The following is a 17,500-nucleotide window of genomic DNA, read 5'->3' on the forward strand; positions in this document are numbered from 1 at the left end:
TCGAGTGCCACCCCAGTGCCTTTTTCAAGTGCCACCCCAGTGCCTTTTTCAAGTGCTACCTAACTGCCTTCAACAAGTGCCACGCCAGTGCGTTCAACGACTGCCACCCCAGTGCCTTCATTGAGTGCCACGCCAGAGTCCATTTTCACCCCTGTCACAAATTTGGTGTTTTTCAGCCTAGGACCCTAAAATTGGCATGAATGCTCCCATGCAATTCAACTTTATTATGCAGTTTGGCAAAGTTACTTATGTATAATGTAAATATTTTCTACAGATTATTTTCTATATATTTATACTTTTACATACTTATTTTTCTAAATTTTCCAAATTAAATATTTAGAATGATTGGTTTTTAATTTACTCCTAACATAATATTGAGGAATGAATATTGTCAAATAAGAAACTTAAGGATTTGAAATATATTTATCAATAAGGAAGTTATATGGTCCGAAAGTTGAAGTCTCATTTATGGTACCACATTGGTAATGGCGTACCCGCTTTGAAACTTAACCAACCCAGGGTTAATCAGTTGAGTACCGAGACTTGATATAAATCCCATTATGTTGCAAACACTTCTGTCGTGCCACAGGCTTGTGGTTTCATATTTTTTACGAACTTTTTATGTCACTCTCCTCACTCTAAAACAACAAAATCAATTCCACTCTCTACATACTATAAAATGTCCTTTCAATGTCTAGATAAGTACAGAACTTCCTTTATCTTCAAGCACCTTTTCCTGCAAATGTTTCACTATAAAATCATCAACTTTAACTCTCTCTCTAATGAAACCGTGCTGTTAATCATCAATTTTCACAATTGATCATAAAACCCTTTTGAAACGATTTTCAATTACCTCCAACAACTGTTCTGTTGGTTTAATTTATTTATGATTACCGCGCTCCATATAATCTCCCTTCTGATTGAAAACAGGCTAACAACTTGGTTTTTATGTCCTGACCCATTTCTAATTCTCTGGCGTTTAGTGTCGTTGGACGGGGATACCTAACTCGACTGCTTCATAGCATCCGCTCCCAGCACGATTTTACCCGTATTTGTAGCTGGGAGCAAATTTATGATTAAGGAGGAAAATATTCAGTTTTGCGAGTGTTTTTCTTATTTGGTTCATGAAAAAATTATGGATAACACTTAAGTATGATTTCAAATTGCGGAATAATAGTGCCAGAAAGATAAATTATTCAATGACATGAACGAAAAGTGTCCAAGAGAACAAGATTTACATGGCAGAGAAAGGTGGAGAAGGCTGACAAGAAGGCAAAGAGGAAGATACTCAAGTAAATAAATACAAATATCCAGAGGTCAAGAACTGTTGCTCTAGGCGACCTGGAGAGGTGAAATAAAGTTTACTCTATCATATTGTTTAATCTTGCAATAATATGATGACCAGTGGTCTCCTACAGTTTTGTATTTACAGCCCCTTTTAGGAACATTAACTAATGTTGGCCTACGGTTCGCTTTATCTAGAACAAAGGTGAAACTATTCCAGCCTATATTTGCGAAGATTTGATTAAACTATTTTTTTCTCGAGAATTTAGAATACCATGGATGCATTTCATTATTACCTCCGCCAACGAAGTTGGAAGGAGGTTATGATTAACCTCTTGTTTGTGTATGTGTTTGTTTGTGAACAGTTGGCTACAATTTTATTCGTAGAGAAATGAAACGTTCAGGGATTAACTGTTATGTAAAAAGCTGGATATGATTAAATTTTGGAAGGTCAAGGTCATGGTCAAGCATAATGTCCAATTCACATAATCAGCCATAAGTTTGAACATTGTAGTTATAGAGACTACAAAATTGGTCCATATTTGAGTGTATGAAAATCCACGCCAATTAATACATGTTAAAGTCAAAGGTCAAGGTCAAGAAATAAGCTTCCGCGGCGGAGGTCTGCTCTCTACTGAGTGCTCATCTAGTTGATAAATAAAATAATTTCTTTTTTATATTAATCAAAGACTAATTACAGATTATCTTTAATGACAACGAAAAGCCCAAATTATAAATTAGGCAGCTTCCTGATGTATAAACTTTCTCGAAGGCCTGAAATGGTTAGCTGTTTGGTAATGCACAATCCCCCATGAATAGCATCAAATTGACACCTTTCTGATTCTTCTGGGAACAGAAATAACATTCAATGATATTCAATCTAAATTTCTCTCAGTCTAAATGCACATCAGAACGGGAATTTGAAATCTACCTGGAATTATAACACTGAAGGAATTCGTTCCAAAATGGAATGCTTTGTTTTGGCTTTTGGTTATTAAACAATAGGCAAGTAGGGCACATTCATTTGAACAAAAAAGCGATGAATTAGTAAAGGTGAGTTCTTAGGATGAGAGAAATTATAATCAGGATATGCGATTGCAATGGAAGGCCGGAATGTCAGGTACTTATTAATATTCAATTGATTCTGAGTGAAAATGACCCGAGTTGTTTATTTTCATTTGGTTTCGGATTATACATTCTACTCATTGCTGTTGGATTTATATTACGTCGTTCATTGGGGTAAATAGTTGTGATCTTTTAATGGAGAGTTATTACTATTAATATTATTATTAACTAGACTACAAGCTTTTTTGGAAAAGCAGGAGGCCATAAGCCCAAAGAGTAATAGCCCAGTGAGGAAAGGAAATAAATATTTTTCTTAAAATTTGTTCATTAATTCTCTTGTCATCATCTATTAGCGTGCCCTTTTCCCATTAGTATGTGTTCATTTATTGCCTTCTTTCCTTTCCGTACTGGGCTATTTATCCCTGTTAGAACCCTTGGGATTATAGCATCCTGCTTTTCCAGTTGTTGCTGTAATTTAGCTAATAATAATAATTATAATAATGATAAAAATAATAATAATAATAATAATAGAGTAGCGTGCCTGAGTGTACCCTCAAGTAAGAGAACTCTAACCCAGGACAGTGGAAGATCATGGTACAGAGGCTATGGCACAACCCAAGACTAGAGAACAATGATTTGATTTTGGGTAGTTCTTCTAGAAGTTATGAAATGATAACGCACAAGGTGAAAGAAAAGGTTCAAAGCAGTAATAGGAATTAAGGAAAAAATGGAGGCAGCCATATTATCGAAGAGGCGAGATCTTTACCAAGGTCATTACATGATGGTGACCTCATAGACGATGCAAGGAAAGATTCAAAACCGCGCTTGTTTCATCACCTGGGGAATCTCATCACCGTCCGCCCTAAACGACTTGAAGGAAGTCCAAAATGAAACCGGGATTCGGTGCGAGAAGAGACAAAAAAAAAAAAAAAAAAAAAATCTTTCGGAAAATGATTACTGCCAACGCCACTGGGACAGCAGCGGTTCGTCTCAGCGGTTGGTCGTCGATGTATTATGAAGGGCTAGAAGTGTGGAAAACCTGACGCGGTACATGGTCGGGAGGACGTGTCGCGACACGGCAGATCCTGTTGTGGTTTTGTTAGGCGTGTCCTCACGGGAGTGAGATCCAAGGAGCAGGGATGATGATGATGAGGGTGATAGTGATGATGGTGATGACAATGATAGTAATGATGATGATGACGATGATGGTGATGACAATAGTGATAATGATGGTGATGAAGATGATAGTGATAATGATGGTGATGATAATGATGGTGATGATGATGATAATAGTGATGATGAAGACTATGATAGTGATGGTGAAGACTATGATAGTGATAATGGTGATGGGGATGCTAATGATGATGATAGTGATGATGAAGACTATGATAGGGTTGATGAAGACTATGATTGTGATAATGGTGATGGGGATGCTAATGATGATGGTGATGGAGATGATAATGATGATTTTGATTGTGATGGCGATGATAGTGATGGTAGTGGCTGTGGTGATGACAATGATAGTGATGATAGTGGGTGGGGTGATGACAATGATAGTGATGATGGTGATGATGATGATAGTGATGATAATGATGACAATGTCAGTGATGATGGTGATTAAGATGGTAGTGGTAATGGTGATGACAATGATAGTGATGGTACTGATGATAATGATGATGTTAGTTATGATAGTGATGTTGATGATAGTGATGATGGTGATGTTGACGATGGTGATGTTGATGATAGTGATGATGGTGATGAAGATGGTAGTAATGATAGTGATGATGTGATGACGATGATAGGGATGATAGTGAAAATGGTGATGGTGATGATAATGATGATACTGGTTGTGATGACCATCACGGTGATGCTGAAGCGGCGATACCCTTTTTCTTTTCTGTTCAGTTACTATAGCCTATATACCGAAGGGAGTGATTTGGGAATGCAAAATATTCTAAGTTTCAGAAACATGTGTGTACAGATTGTGACATACTTGAAATTTAACTACGGATAGTAATAGGCAATTTTGATATATGCAGTAGCCTGTGTGAGTGTGTACAGATTTTATGTCATCTTAGATGTTTCACATATTTTTAGATTTTATTTATCCTTCTAAAATCATTTTGTATGAAAATAAATTGTTTTTGTCATGATACGCTTCATAAGTATTAGATATTTATATATGTAAAATGTTTCTGTAAGCTGCATAAACGAAATGAAGAATACGTATTTAGATATGTTCCTAATACAAAATATCAAGTGTAAATATTTTGCCTAAAAGTCGAGGAAGAATGTTTTGTTATGCTTATTGAAGATGGATATGGTTTGGGCATGCTCTTCGCACTTCCCAAGAGAGATTAGTTCACCAAAATTTCAACTGGGCTTTACAAGGCACCAGAAAAGTTGGAAGACCCAGGCCTAAATGGCTGAGGACAATGAAGCGTGAAGTATGAGATGATGAGTGGAGAAGTATTGATTTAAAAGCTCAAGGAAGAGACGACTGGCGAATTCTAATTGAGGCCCTTTGCGCCAATAGGCGTAGGAGGAAATGATGATTAAATATGAAGTTAGAAATGACCCAAACGTGAATTTGCGTAATATACGCTTAGAAGCGTTTTCAATCTACCAAAAAAAAAAAAAAAAAAAAAAAAAAAAAAAAAAAAAAAAAAAAAAAAACATTATGAAATGTGAAACGATATACAAAATTCTGAGAAAAAAGAGGTTGCATTGGTCAGTCCTAAAAGCAAACGAAGATACTATTAATTTTGTCAGTTTCCATAACTGTGTCTTTGGGTTTTGATGCTGTGACACTTATCAAGTAAATAAATAGATAACTAATTTATTTCAATGGTAATTACCTCCGCCAACGAAGTTGGAAGGAGGTTATGTTTTCGTCTTTGTGTATGTTTGTTTGTTTGTGAACAGCTTCCTGACCGCAATTTTAATCGTTGAATAATAAAACTTGCAGGGATTAACTAATATGCATAAAGATGGAAATGATTAAATTTTGGAAGGTCAAGCTAAAAGGTCAAGGTCACGGTCAAGAAAAATGTACAATTCACGTATTCAGCAATAAACATGGACATCATTGTCACAGAGACTTCAAAATTGGTTCATATTTGATTGTATGAAGATCCACGCCAATTAATACATGGTAAGGTCAAAAGACAAGGTTAAGGTCGACCAAAAGATCGAGAAACAAGCTGCCGCGGTGGAGATCTACGCTCCACTAAGTGCCCCTCTAGTTCTTTTAAGCAATATCCATATCAGGAGAAGTGTTTGACGAGCTGAAATCTCCTTAGATATTTTTTTCTTTAAATAATTTACGTGATTTAATTTCAAGTTTTATATTGTGATATTAATGTAAAAAGTAGAAAGACTTCACATGCCCTTTCCCAAAGCAGGATAACCGGAGATCAAGCAAGGCTAGATAGGAACTCAGAAGAAGAAGAGTGGACATTTTTACATAGAAGAGTTATGTAACCGAACTCCCTCAACCCACATTTCAATTATGCAGGCTGTAACAATTCTGGAATCTCTTACACAGGGCAGTAATCCGAGCGAGGAATGTCAACAATCTACCCTACATGATAAAGAGCAAGTGTCTGGCTATATACATATATATATATATATATATATATATATATATATATATATATATATATATATTTCCGGTTACGCCCAGCGGCATTGCCAAAGAATTATCAGTTCCCGTCCCTTGGGTAGGGAGAAAGGGAGTAGTCATACCATGGTGAGAGGTGGTGTAGTTAGGAATAGGAGAGAGGGTGGGAAGGGTTAAATATGTGTATGTTTGTGCATATCTATCTAAATATTTAGCCGTCACGTTTGACGGGTCGCGTACACTAGTAGGCCTATAGCATAGACTGTCGCGTATAATTCCATCTTCAAACGCTCGATTTCTTCATGTATAGTTTCATCTATTTTTACCTCATTTACATTTATATGTCGTCCTCACATTCTATATAGTTCGTCTCATTTGTTTCTCTTCTTTAAAGTAACAGCATAGCTATAACAAACAATTTTAATTTTTATCGTCATCCATGGGTACAAGTTATCTTCTTTATTCTTTTTTTTTTACCTTATTAGTCCCACTGTATAGCAGGGTCGGGATTCTCATATCGATTCTTTCCAACAGTCCCTCTTCTATCCCCTTAAATACTCAAGTTTCTGCCCAGTATAATAGTAAGGACCTAATAATTGTCTTATAGATAGTAGGTTGGCCAGGGTACCAGCCACCCGAAGAGATATTACCGCCAGAGAGTTATGGGGTCCTTTGACTGGCCAGACAGTGCTACATTGGATCCTTATCCCTGGTTACGGTTAATTTTCCCTTTGCCTACACATACACTGAATAGTCTGGCCTATTCTTCACATATTCTCCTCTGTTCTCATACACCTGACAACACAGAGATTACCAAACAATTCGTCTTCTCTCAAGGGGTTAACTACTGCACTGTAATTGTTCAGTAGCCACTTTCCTCTTGATAAGGGTAGAGGAGACTCTTTAGCTATGGTAAGCAGCTCTTCTAGGAGAAGGACACTCTAAACTTAAACCGTTGCTCTCTATTCTTGGTTAGTGCCATAGCCTCTGTACCATGGTCTTCCACTGTCTTGCGTTAAAGTTCTCTTGCTTGAGGGTACACTCGGGCACACCATTCTATCTTATTTCTCTTCCACCTTTTTGTTGAAGTTTTTATAGTTTATATAGGAAATATTTATTTTAATGTTACTGTTCTTAAAATATTTTATTTTTCCTGTCAGAGCTCCTGGGCTTATAACATCCTGCTTTTCCAACTAGGGTTGTACCTTAGCAAGTAATAATAATGATAATAATGATTATGATAATAATAATAATAATAATAATATAGATCTTCATTTTGAATTTTATTTGCATTTTCTTGTATAAAACAATTCCAGTTACTTAAAGGTTAAAGGTGTCTGGTTTCAGTTCCATTTTCATCAGCATAGATGCTCACTGGAACGTCAGCCGTGAAAGCCTAACCACGCCCCCCCCCCCCCCTACCTACGCTGTAGTGTCCAACCACAAGAGTTGCCTCCTCAGTAAACAGCTTGAACTCACGGTTACGGGCTGGGATCGATCTGCTGCTATGCAAATGCTTGGCGAACACGTTACCATTGTACTAGCCAAGAGGCTTCTTTCACTCTCTGTCTCAAAGCTTTCTTAATATCTCCCTCTGTTATTATTGATCCCAAGTATCTAAAATCATTGTTTTTTTTTTTTTTTTTTTTTTTGTTTTTTTTTTTTTTTTTTTTTTACTCTACTACTAATCCTTATCTCTGTCTTCCCAATGTTCATCTCCAATCCTTTCCTTTCCATTGCTCCATTCCACACTAAACACCTATCTTCCGGTTCTTATTCTGAGTCTGCAATAATAGCTAAACCAATAGCAAACATCTGTTCCCTCAATTTCTTGTTGTTCCTAATTTTGATGACAAATTTATTCACTAAAATCATCCATACAGGAGTATTCTATATATAAGATAGGATTTTCTTGAGGAGATGAGTCGCGTCTTTAAATAAAACCACTATGAAATGAAACCTATTCGTGGAAAGTTACCTAGTGCGCTAAGATTTTTTTTTTATTTAGGTCCGCATTCTCTCTCTCTCTCTCTCTCTCTCTCTCTCTCTCTCTCTCTCTCTCTCTCTCTCTCTCTCTCTCTCTCTCTCTCTCTCTCTCTCTTTGTATGTACGCCTACGTGTAGTTTAAACCTTTATTTCAAATAGCAATGCCAAACAGAAAGGAAGAACAGGAGAGAGACTCTCTCTCTCTCTCTCTCTCTCTCTCTCTCTCTCTCTCTCTCTCTCTCTCTCTCTCTCTCTCTCTCTCTTCTGTTCTTCCTTTTATTTTGACATGCTATTTGAAATAACGGGTAAACCCACACATACATATACATACAAGAGAGAGAGAGAGAGAGAGAGAGAGAGAGAGAGAGAGAGAGAGAGAGAGAGAGAGAGAGAGAGATGATATTTATATTCGGCCTAATGAATATAGAACTAATGAGAGAATAATGGTAATAAAAAAAAAGTTAACGGTCTTAAATTTTTCAAATGCCAGATCTCATTTATTTCTCCTTGTAGATTAAAATCTTATACGTTATATTACTAACTGTACTATTTCTACTAATCGATCACCAAAGAATATGTTTTATAAAATAGAAAAATATCACCGTCAGTTAACCTCGGTTACATTAAAAACATATATTTTATTACTATCCCTTAACTTGTTTAATATCAAATTGTTTAATTGCTGATATTTCCCATAAATTCCAGTCATCCACAATTCTAGCTTATGGGCAACTCAGAAATGTAAGCCAAATTGGCTTGAATCGCCCCTCAGGTAAATAAAATATTTGCGAGCATTTAGTTACTTGTAAGATCCTTTGTCCACAAGGTAAAAGATATTTGCATCTCATAATAATCATTCATACCATCGTGTACGTAGTACTAGGTATGCATGTTAGTTCTAGCAGACATGCGTTCTCAATACTATACAGAATTCCTGAAGTTTTCTTCTAGCTGTGACCAGATTGTGGAATAATAATAATAATAATAATAATAATAATAATAATAATAATCGGCAGTTGAATCGGTGTGACTCCAGAAGTTCAAACTTTCCAGCGAATGTTTTCATGATGAACCGGTTGATATGAGTCTCTCTTCATAGTTTATACGGTATATTATTATTATTATTATTATTATTATTATTATTATTATTATTATTATTATTATTACCTGCTAATCTACAACCCTAGTTGGGAAAGCAGGATTCTATAAGCCCAGGGAGCCCAAATAGGGATAATAGATCTATGTTACTGACTCTAAAATGTTTTATATTTATTATTCATCACTTATATAGTTTATTTATTTCCTTTCCTCGCTGGGATATTTTTCCATGTTTGAGCACTTTGGCTAATAGCATCTTCCATTCTAACTAGAGTTATAGCTAATAATAATAATAATAATAATAATAATAATCCGAGTAAAAGTCATTTGACTGATATAGCCACTTGTATTACGTCCGTAGATGGTATGGACACGGATAAGAGAACTGACTGGGAATAGCAAAGTAGCACTGCATTTAAAAATCCACCGCGAATGGATTCCACACTTCTCCACATTCTTGGGACTATTAGAATCGGCGAGAAAACATGATTTGTAATTATTGCTGTGGATGTACCGAGGTAGGAGTGTGCTAGTTATAAGTAGCCTAGTTGAGAGAGAGAGAGAGAGAGAGAGAGAGAGAGAGAGAGAGAGAGAGAGAGAGAGAGAGAGAGGTGTTTGGAACGATAGAAAATCAGAGAAAGTTGGGACATATTTTACTTGAGGGCCTTATTTAAACTGTGAATATAACATAAATCCCAGCCTAGACTCTTCACGTCAATGGAAACATTGGTTCATGTACACGGATACCTATCTGTACAGTATTGCGATATTAAGGTAAAAGGAGGCCTATCATCTTTGGAAGGGTAACATATAAGATTTGACCTGGAATGACTATACTCAGCTTAGAGCTTTTGCTCAGAGAGTTTGTGCTTCAACTGAAAAGGAATACAATCTAACCATAATAGAAACCCTTTCTGGTACAACCCAGGAATATAAGTGGTGGACTACCCTTAAATCTGCACTCTTTGGTGTAGATGCAACAGTTCCTCCTTTACTTAAACCAGATGGCTCAGGCACTCACTGTCCAAAGTAAAAGGCAACCCTTTTGATTGATGTGTTTGAGAGTAAGCAGAGTAATGAGAAACTCGAACTTCCTCATTCCTGTTTTCCTGAGGCTAAACTAACTAGTTTAGCTTTTCGATCTCGTGAAATTAAAGCTCTCTTGATGGACATTGATGCTTATGGAGGTGTAGATCCAAATGGTATTTTTCATTGGTTTTTGTAAAGACTGAAGATTTCTTAGCTCCAAAGTTATCTGTCATTTTGCGCAAGTTAGCAAGAAGAGGAACTTTTAGCACTTGTAGGAGAATTGGAAATGTCACTCCACTATATATATGTGTTTGTGGTAGCTCAAGTCCAACTATTTACCGCCCAATCTCCATAACTCCCATATTATCTAAAGTGTTTGAACGTCCTTTGGCAAAACGTCTTAATAGGTTTGCTGAAGGTAATCATCTATTCTCTAGTTTGCAATTTTGTTTTCGTAAATGCCTTGGAGCATGTGATGCCGTTCTTACAATCTCCAATGCTGTACTGAAATCCCTTGATTATGGCCAGGAAGTTCGTATGATTGGCCTTGATTTTAGTGCTGTCTTTGTCCATGTTAATCATGGGGCCCTTGTTTTCCAACTCAAACAGCTGGGAGTGGGTGGGTCGTTTCTGAGCATTATTATTGAATTTCTAAGCAATAGATCTCAAAGAGTTATTGTTGATGGTCACCGTAGTGAGTATAGGAATGTGATATCTGGTGTTCCACAGGGTAGTGTTCTTAGCCCATTACTTTTCATAATATATACACATGACATGTGGTTTGGCCTAGAAAACAAACTTGTTGCATATGCAGATGATGCTACTCTCTTTACATCAATTCCATTTCCTGAATGTAGATCTGGGGTTGCTGAATCCCTTAATAGAGATCTAGTGCATGGTGCAAATTATGGGATATGAAGTTGAATTCTAACAAAACTCAAAACATGATTGTAAGTAGGTCAAGGACAGTGGCTCCTCAACACCCGGACCTCAGTATTGATAATGTTTCTTTAACTTTGTATGACTTAAAAATTTAGGTGTGATTCTCGACAGCAAATTTACTTTTGAGAAACACATTAGGTCTGCACCTTCTTCAATTGCACAAAAGATTGGCTTATTGAGAAAATCTTTTAAGATTTTCTGTGATCAATCTATTCTGAAGAGGTGTTTTAATTCTTTCATTCTACCTTGTTTCAAGATTGTTCTCCTGTCTGGTCTTCAGCTGCTGATTCTCATCTTGATTTGTTGGACAGAAACTTACGGTCCATTAAATTTCCTATTCCTGATCTAGATATTAATCTCTGGCACCGTTGTTCAATTAGTTCATTACGCATGTAGTATAAGATTTTTCATAATTTTGACCATCCTTTACATTCAGATCTTCCTGGAAAATTCCATCCTGTTCGTAATACTATGCATGCAGTTAATTCTCATAGTCAGGCCTTCTCCATTATGAGGCTCAATACTACACAGTATTCTAGAAGTTTTTTCCCAGGTGTGACCAAGTTGTGGAATGATCTTCCTAATCGGGTAGTTGAATTCAGTAGAACTTCAAAAGTTCAAAGTTGCGGCAAATGTTTTCATGTTGAACAGACTGACATAAGTCTTTTCATGGTTATATATCAATTATCTATCTTAATGTTGTTAATGTTTTTTTAAATATTTCATTTTAGTTTTTCATTAATTCTTATACCATTTATTCATTTCCTTGTTTCCTTTCCTCACTGGGCTATTTTTCCTTTTTGGAGCCCTTGGGCTTATAGCATCTTGCTTTTCCAACTTTATTTCTATTAATTCTTATGCTGTCTGGAGACATTGAGCGAAATCCGGGACCAGTACGTCCTAGATTTCGTCAATGTCGTCTTCTGTATTGCAATATTCGTGGTCTTCATGCAAATATCCAAGACCTTACAGTTGCGTCCAGACAGTATGATATTCTTTTGTGCTCAGAAACTCTGGTTTCTAATATGAGGCACTCATCTGAGCTCCTTATAACTGGTTTTAAGAAGCCAATAATGTTGAAACGTGATGCCATCCCTAGGGCCAGGGGAATGGCGGTGTATATTAGGACCGAGTACCCTGCTTCTCATAAGTCCTGCTATCAATGTGGATGTCATGAGATTCAGGTAATAAAAGTTTGTGGCAGGCATAACAACTTTTATTTATGTTCGATCTACCGGAATCCAGACATGGATGATTCTATCTTCGATTGTCTTCTTACCATTATGGCTAAGATACAAGAAGATGATAGAAAGGCTTCTTTTGTCTTTGTTGGCGATTTTAATGCTCACCATAGGGAGTGGTTAAGTTCTATCTCTCCTACCGATCGCCATGGCTTAAGAGCTTTAGACTTTGCCTCGGAATCAGGCTGTGAGCAAATCATAAATGAAGCTACTCACAGGTCTGGTAATTGCTTGGACCTCGTATACACTGACTCCCCTGGCGTTATAACTGGTAAGGTTGGTTCTCCAGTCGGGACATCTGATCATGCCTTAATTTCATTATTAGTGAAGACTGAGCAGCCTGTCCCTGATATATCATATTCTTGTAAAATTTATATGAAATCCCAAGCAGACTGGAATGGGATTTTACATGATCTTTTGTGCTTGAATTGGTCACAATTATATAAGTGTAGATCCTGTTGTCCCTTTGAATGAGAATCTAGTCAACATAATTGATAGGCGTATCCCTTCTCGTGTGCTAAGGAACCGAGTGAAGGACAAACCGTGGTTCAATGATGATTGTAGACGTGCTTTTTTGGAGAAGCAGGAGGCCTATCAACTTTGGAAGGGTAACAGATCAGATTTGACCTGGAACAACTATACTCAGCTTCGAGCTTTTGCTCAGAGAGTTTATGCCTCAACTGAAAAGGAGTACAATTTAACCATAAAAGAAACACTTTCTGGTACAACTCAGGAACATAAATGGTGGTCTACCCTTAAATCTGCACTCTTTGGTGTAGATGCAACAGTTCCTCCTTTACTTAAACCAGATGGCTCAGTCACTCACTGTCCAAAGGAAAAGGCAACCCTTTTGGCTGATGTTTTTGACAGTAAACAGAGTAATGAAAAACTTGAACTTCCTCATTCCTGTTTTCCTGAGGCTAAACTAACTAGTTTAGCTTTTCGATCTCGTGAGATTAAAGCTCTGTTGATGGACCTTGATGCTTATGGAGGTGTAGAACCAAATGGTATTTTTCATTGGTTTTTTATAAAGACAGCAGATTTCTTAGCTCCAAAGTTATCTGTTATTTTGCGCAAGTTAGCAAGAAGAGGAGCTTTTAGCACTAGTTGGAGAATTGGTAATGTTACTCCTCTATGTAAATGTGTTTGTGGTAGCTCAAGTCCCACTGATTACCGCCCAATTTCCATAACTCCCATATTATCTAAAGTTTTTGAACGTCTTCTGGCAAAACGTCTTAATAGCTTTGCTGAAGGTAATCATCTACTCCGTAGTTTGCAATTTGGTTTTCGTAAAGGCCTTGGAGCATGCGATGCCCTTCTTACAATCTCCAATGCTGTACAGAAATCCCTTGATTGTGGTCGGGAAGTTCGTATGATTGGCCTTGATTTTAGTGCTGCCTTTGACCGTGTTAATCATGAGGCCCTTGTTTTCAAACTGAAACAGTTGGGAGTGGGTGGGTCGTTTCTGAGCATTATTATTGATTTTTTAAGTATTAGATCTCAAAGAGTTGTTGTTGATGGGCACCATAGTGATTATAGGAATGTGATATCCGGTGTTCCACAGGGTAGTGTTCTTGGCCCATTACTTTTTATACTATATACACATGACATGTGGTTTGGCCTAGAAAACAAGCTTGTTGCATATGCAGATGATGCTACTCTCTTTGCATCAATTCCATCCCCTGAATGTAGATCTAGGGTTGGTGAATCCCTTAATAGAGATTTAGCTAGAATTAGTGCATGGTGCAAATTATGGGGTATGAAGTTGAATCCTAACAAAACTCAAAGTATGATTGTTAGTAGGTCAAGGACGGTGGTTCCTCAACATCCGGATCTCAGTATTGATAATGTTTCTTTAAATATGTATGAATCTTTCAAAATTTTAGGTGTGATTCTCGACAGTAAATTTACTTTTGAGAAACATATAAGGTCTGTGTCTTCTTCAATTTCACAAAAAATAGGCTTATTGAGAAAGTCTTTCAAGATTTTCGGTGATCAATCTATTCTGAAGAAGTGTTTTAATTCTTTCATTCTACCTTGTTTTGAGTATTGTTCTCCTGTCTGGTCTTCAGCTGTTGATTCTCATCTTAATTTGTTGGACAGAAACTTACGGTCTATTAAATTTCTTATTCCTGATCTAGATATTAATCTCTGGCACCGTCGTTCAATTAGTTCATTATGCATGTTGCATAAGATTTTTCACAACTCTGACCATCCTTTACATTCAGATCTCCCTGGACAATTCTATCCTGTTCGTAATACTAGGCAGGCAGTTAATTCTAATAGCCAGGCCTTCTCCATCACGAGGCTCAATACTACGCAGTACTCTAGAAGTTTTATTCCAGCTGTGACCAAGTTGTGGAATGATCTTCCTAATCGGGTGGTTGAATCAGTAGAACTTCAAAAGTTCAAAGTTGGAGCAAATGCTTTTTTGTTGACCAGGCGGACATAGTCTTTTTATAGTTTATTTATGACATATTTGTTTTTGATGTTGTTGATAGTTTATTATATGACATGTCTGTTTTGACGTTGTTTCTTATTTTAGAATGATTTATTGTTAATTTGTTCTCTTCAGTTATTTATTTCCTTATTTCCTTTCCTCACTGGGCTATTTTTCCCTGTTGGAGCCCCCTGGGCTTATAGCATCTTGCTTTTCCAACTAGGGTTGTAGCTTGGATAGTAATAATAATAATAATAATAATAATAATTATGCATGCTGCATAAGATTTTTCATAACTCTGACCATCCTTTACATTCAGATCTCCCTGGACAATTCTATCCTGTTCGTAATACTAGGCAGGCAGTTAATTCTAATAGCCAGGCCTTCTCCATCATAAGACTCAATACTATGCAGTATTCTAGAAGTTTTATTCCAGCTATTACCAAGTTGTGGAATGATCTTCCTAATCTGGTTGTTGAATCAGTAGAACTTCAAAAGTTCAAAGTTGGAGCAAATGTTTTTATGTTGACCAGGCGGACATGAGTCTTTTTATAGTTTATATATGACATATCTCTTTTGACATTACTTTTTTTTTAGAATGATTTATTGTTAATTTGTTCTCTTCAGTTATTTATTTCCTTATTTCCTTTCCTCACTGGGCTATTTTTCCCTATTGGAGCCCCTGGGCTTATAGCATCTTGCTTTTCCAATTAGGGTTGTAGCTTGGATAGTAATAATAATAATAATAATAATAGGGTTGTAGCTTGGCTAGTAATAATAATAATAGTGCAATAGCCTCTGTACCATGGTCTTACACTGTCTTGGGGTAGAGTTTCTCTTGCTTGAGGGTACACTCGGGCAAACTATTCCATCTTATTTCTCTTCCTCTTGTTTTGCTAAGTTTGTATAGTTTATATAGAAAGTATTTATTTTAATGTCACTGTTCTTAATATATTGTATTTTTCCGTTTCCTTTCCTCACGGGGATATTTTCCCTGTTGGAGCCCCTGGGCTTATACCATCCTGCTTTTCCAACTAGGGGTGTAGCTTAACAAGTAATAATAATAATAAAAGTGATAATGATAATAATAATAATAATAATTCTTTAATTCTTAAACGCATGAGAAGACATGTCATTGTGATAAGACCTTTTGGCAAATCATTAATGCTTTTATATTTTTTAAGTATGCTCTATCTCGCTAGAAGTAACCAGCTTATGTATATATAAATAGTATTATAATTCAACCATAACAGAGAGAGAGAGAGAGAGAGAGAGAGAGAGAGAGAGAGAGAGAGAGAGAGAGAGAGAGAGAGAGAGAGAGAGAGAGATTTTGCAAATCAATGAATGTTTTATTTTTTTAATATTGTGCCATCTTGCTAGAAGTAACCAGTCAATGTATATAAGAACACACACACACACACACACACAGAGAGAGAGAGAGAGAGAGAGAGAGAGAGAGAGAGAGAGAGAGAGAGAGAGAGAGATCTTTTGCAAATTAATTAATATTTTAATTTTTTTTAACTTTGTACCGTCTCGCTAGAAGTAACCAGTTAATGTATATAAAACAGAGAGAGAGAGAGAGAGAGAGAGAGAGAGAGAGAGAGAGAGAGAGAGAGAGAGAGAGAGATCTTTTGCAAATGAATTAATATTTTAATTTTTTTAACTTTGTACTATCTCGCTAAAGTAACCAGTTAATGTATATAAAACACACACACATACACACACACACAGGGAGAGAGAGAGAGAGAGAGAGAGAGAGAGAGAGAGAGAGAGAGAGCAACTTCCCTTACCATTTAGGAAAGAAGTAGAGCGCCCTCTATATAGCCTTACCATTGACTCTCTCGAAGTCAGACTCAGTGTCGCTGCAGCCACGAAGCCGGCCAGACCACAGTTAACCCTTACCGATTCACCACACCCACAGCACCCACACATACGACAGCCAGCCCATAGCCTCGCCCCCATGTGTCTGTCTGTGTCTATTTGCAATATTCCCTAAGGAACTGGAAGAAAATGGGCGTGTGTTGACCGTGGAGTTTAGGTTTTCGTGCCTCTTTTAGACCGCGAATTTCAAAATTGCATGTGCAGTGAATACGTTTTATTTTTATGTAACTCGTAAAGATAATATTTTTTTTTAAGTTGTTCAGTGTGTTTTTCGTCTTGTAATTGAAACTACGGTTTAATATTCACGAAATTTTTTAATATTACGGTGATGCGGGAAATAGTAGTGCATAATAGGCCTAGTGAATAGACCCAGCAAGTCGCATATAATAGGCTTATAGTTTTGAGCTTCTGGGGAAAAACAATTTAATTGAAAACTAAGCTTTTAACCCTACACACCTTTGAGAATCGATTAGAAAAATGATATTAAAGGTATATCAGTTTCGAGGACATCCTGATGACTAAGAATTTGGCTCGGGAGAGAGTAAGCCTAAGGGGTTCCGACATGTCCAGGAGGAAACAGGCGAAACCACGTGCATTAAAACGTAAGTGGCACTATTTTTTTTTAGGCCTAGTCCGAAACTTGTCTTGTTTGAGCTTTCTAATACTTATATCCATATATCTGAAAAATATTTAGGCCTGTGAATGTATTTTGAAGTATATTTAGGCCTAGACCAATGAGTATCTTGCTTTTAGCATGCCCTTTGCTTGTATATTCTCGTGATTGGAGAAAAATTTAAATGATTATCTATTATCCAATATAATGTATAAATAGAGTATTAGCATGTAAGTGGTACTGTATTTAGGCTTAGGCCTATGAGTATCTTATTTTAGCTAGTCCACATATATCAATAT

The 17,500-nt window shown here is 36.7% G+C and overlaps 2 protein-coding genes across 3 annotated transcripts in view; both read left to right on the forward strand.

Annotated features, from left to right (window-relative positions):
- The first annotated feature begins 3,299 nt into the window (after positions 1-3,299).
- LOC137651508 (transcription initiation factor TFIID subunit 11-like) lies at positions 3,300-3,970 on the forward strand. Its single transcript, XM_068384736.1, has 2 exons — positions 3,300-3,345; positions 3,591-3,970. Exons 1-2 carry the CDS (start codon positions 3,300-3,302, stop codon positions 3,968-3,970), a joined length of 426 nt encoding a protein of 141 aa, XP_068240837.1.
- Positions 3,971-16,578: 12,608 nt separating this feature from the next.
- The window catches only part of L (zinc finger protein Lobe), an 855,071-nt gene continuing 854,149 nt past the window's right edge, over positions 16,579-17,500 (forward strand). For both annotated transcript variants that reach the window (XM_068385585.1, XM_068385586.1), the window contains exon 1: positions 16,579-17,190. In XM_068385585.1, the coding sequence (XP_068241686.1) occupies positions 17,103-17,190 (88 nt within the window). In that variant the 5' untranslated portion in view covers positions 16,579-17,102. The remainder of the gene's footprint in view (positions 17,191-17,500) is intronic.

This window comes from Palaemon carinicauda, chromosome 13 (assembly GCF_036898095.1).
Source record: "Palaemon carinicauda isolate YSFRI2023 chromosome 13, ASM3689809v2, whole genome shotgun sequence".
Lineage (NCBI taxonomy): Eukaryota > Metazoa > Arthropoda > Malacostraca > Decapoda > Palaemonidae > Palaemon > Palaemon carinicauda.

Excerpts from the sequence above, each read along its gene's own strand:
- LOC137651508 (XM_068384736.1), top strand. The coding sequence starts at position 3,300 with ATGATTACTGCCAACGCCACTGGGACAGCAGCGGTTCGTCTCAGCG. Across the intron at positions 3,346-3,590 it reads AGCAGCGGTTCGTCTCAGCG|ATGATAGTGATAATGATGGT; the intron begins GTTGGTCGTCGA and ends ATGGTGATGAAG.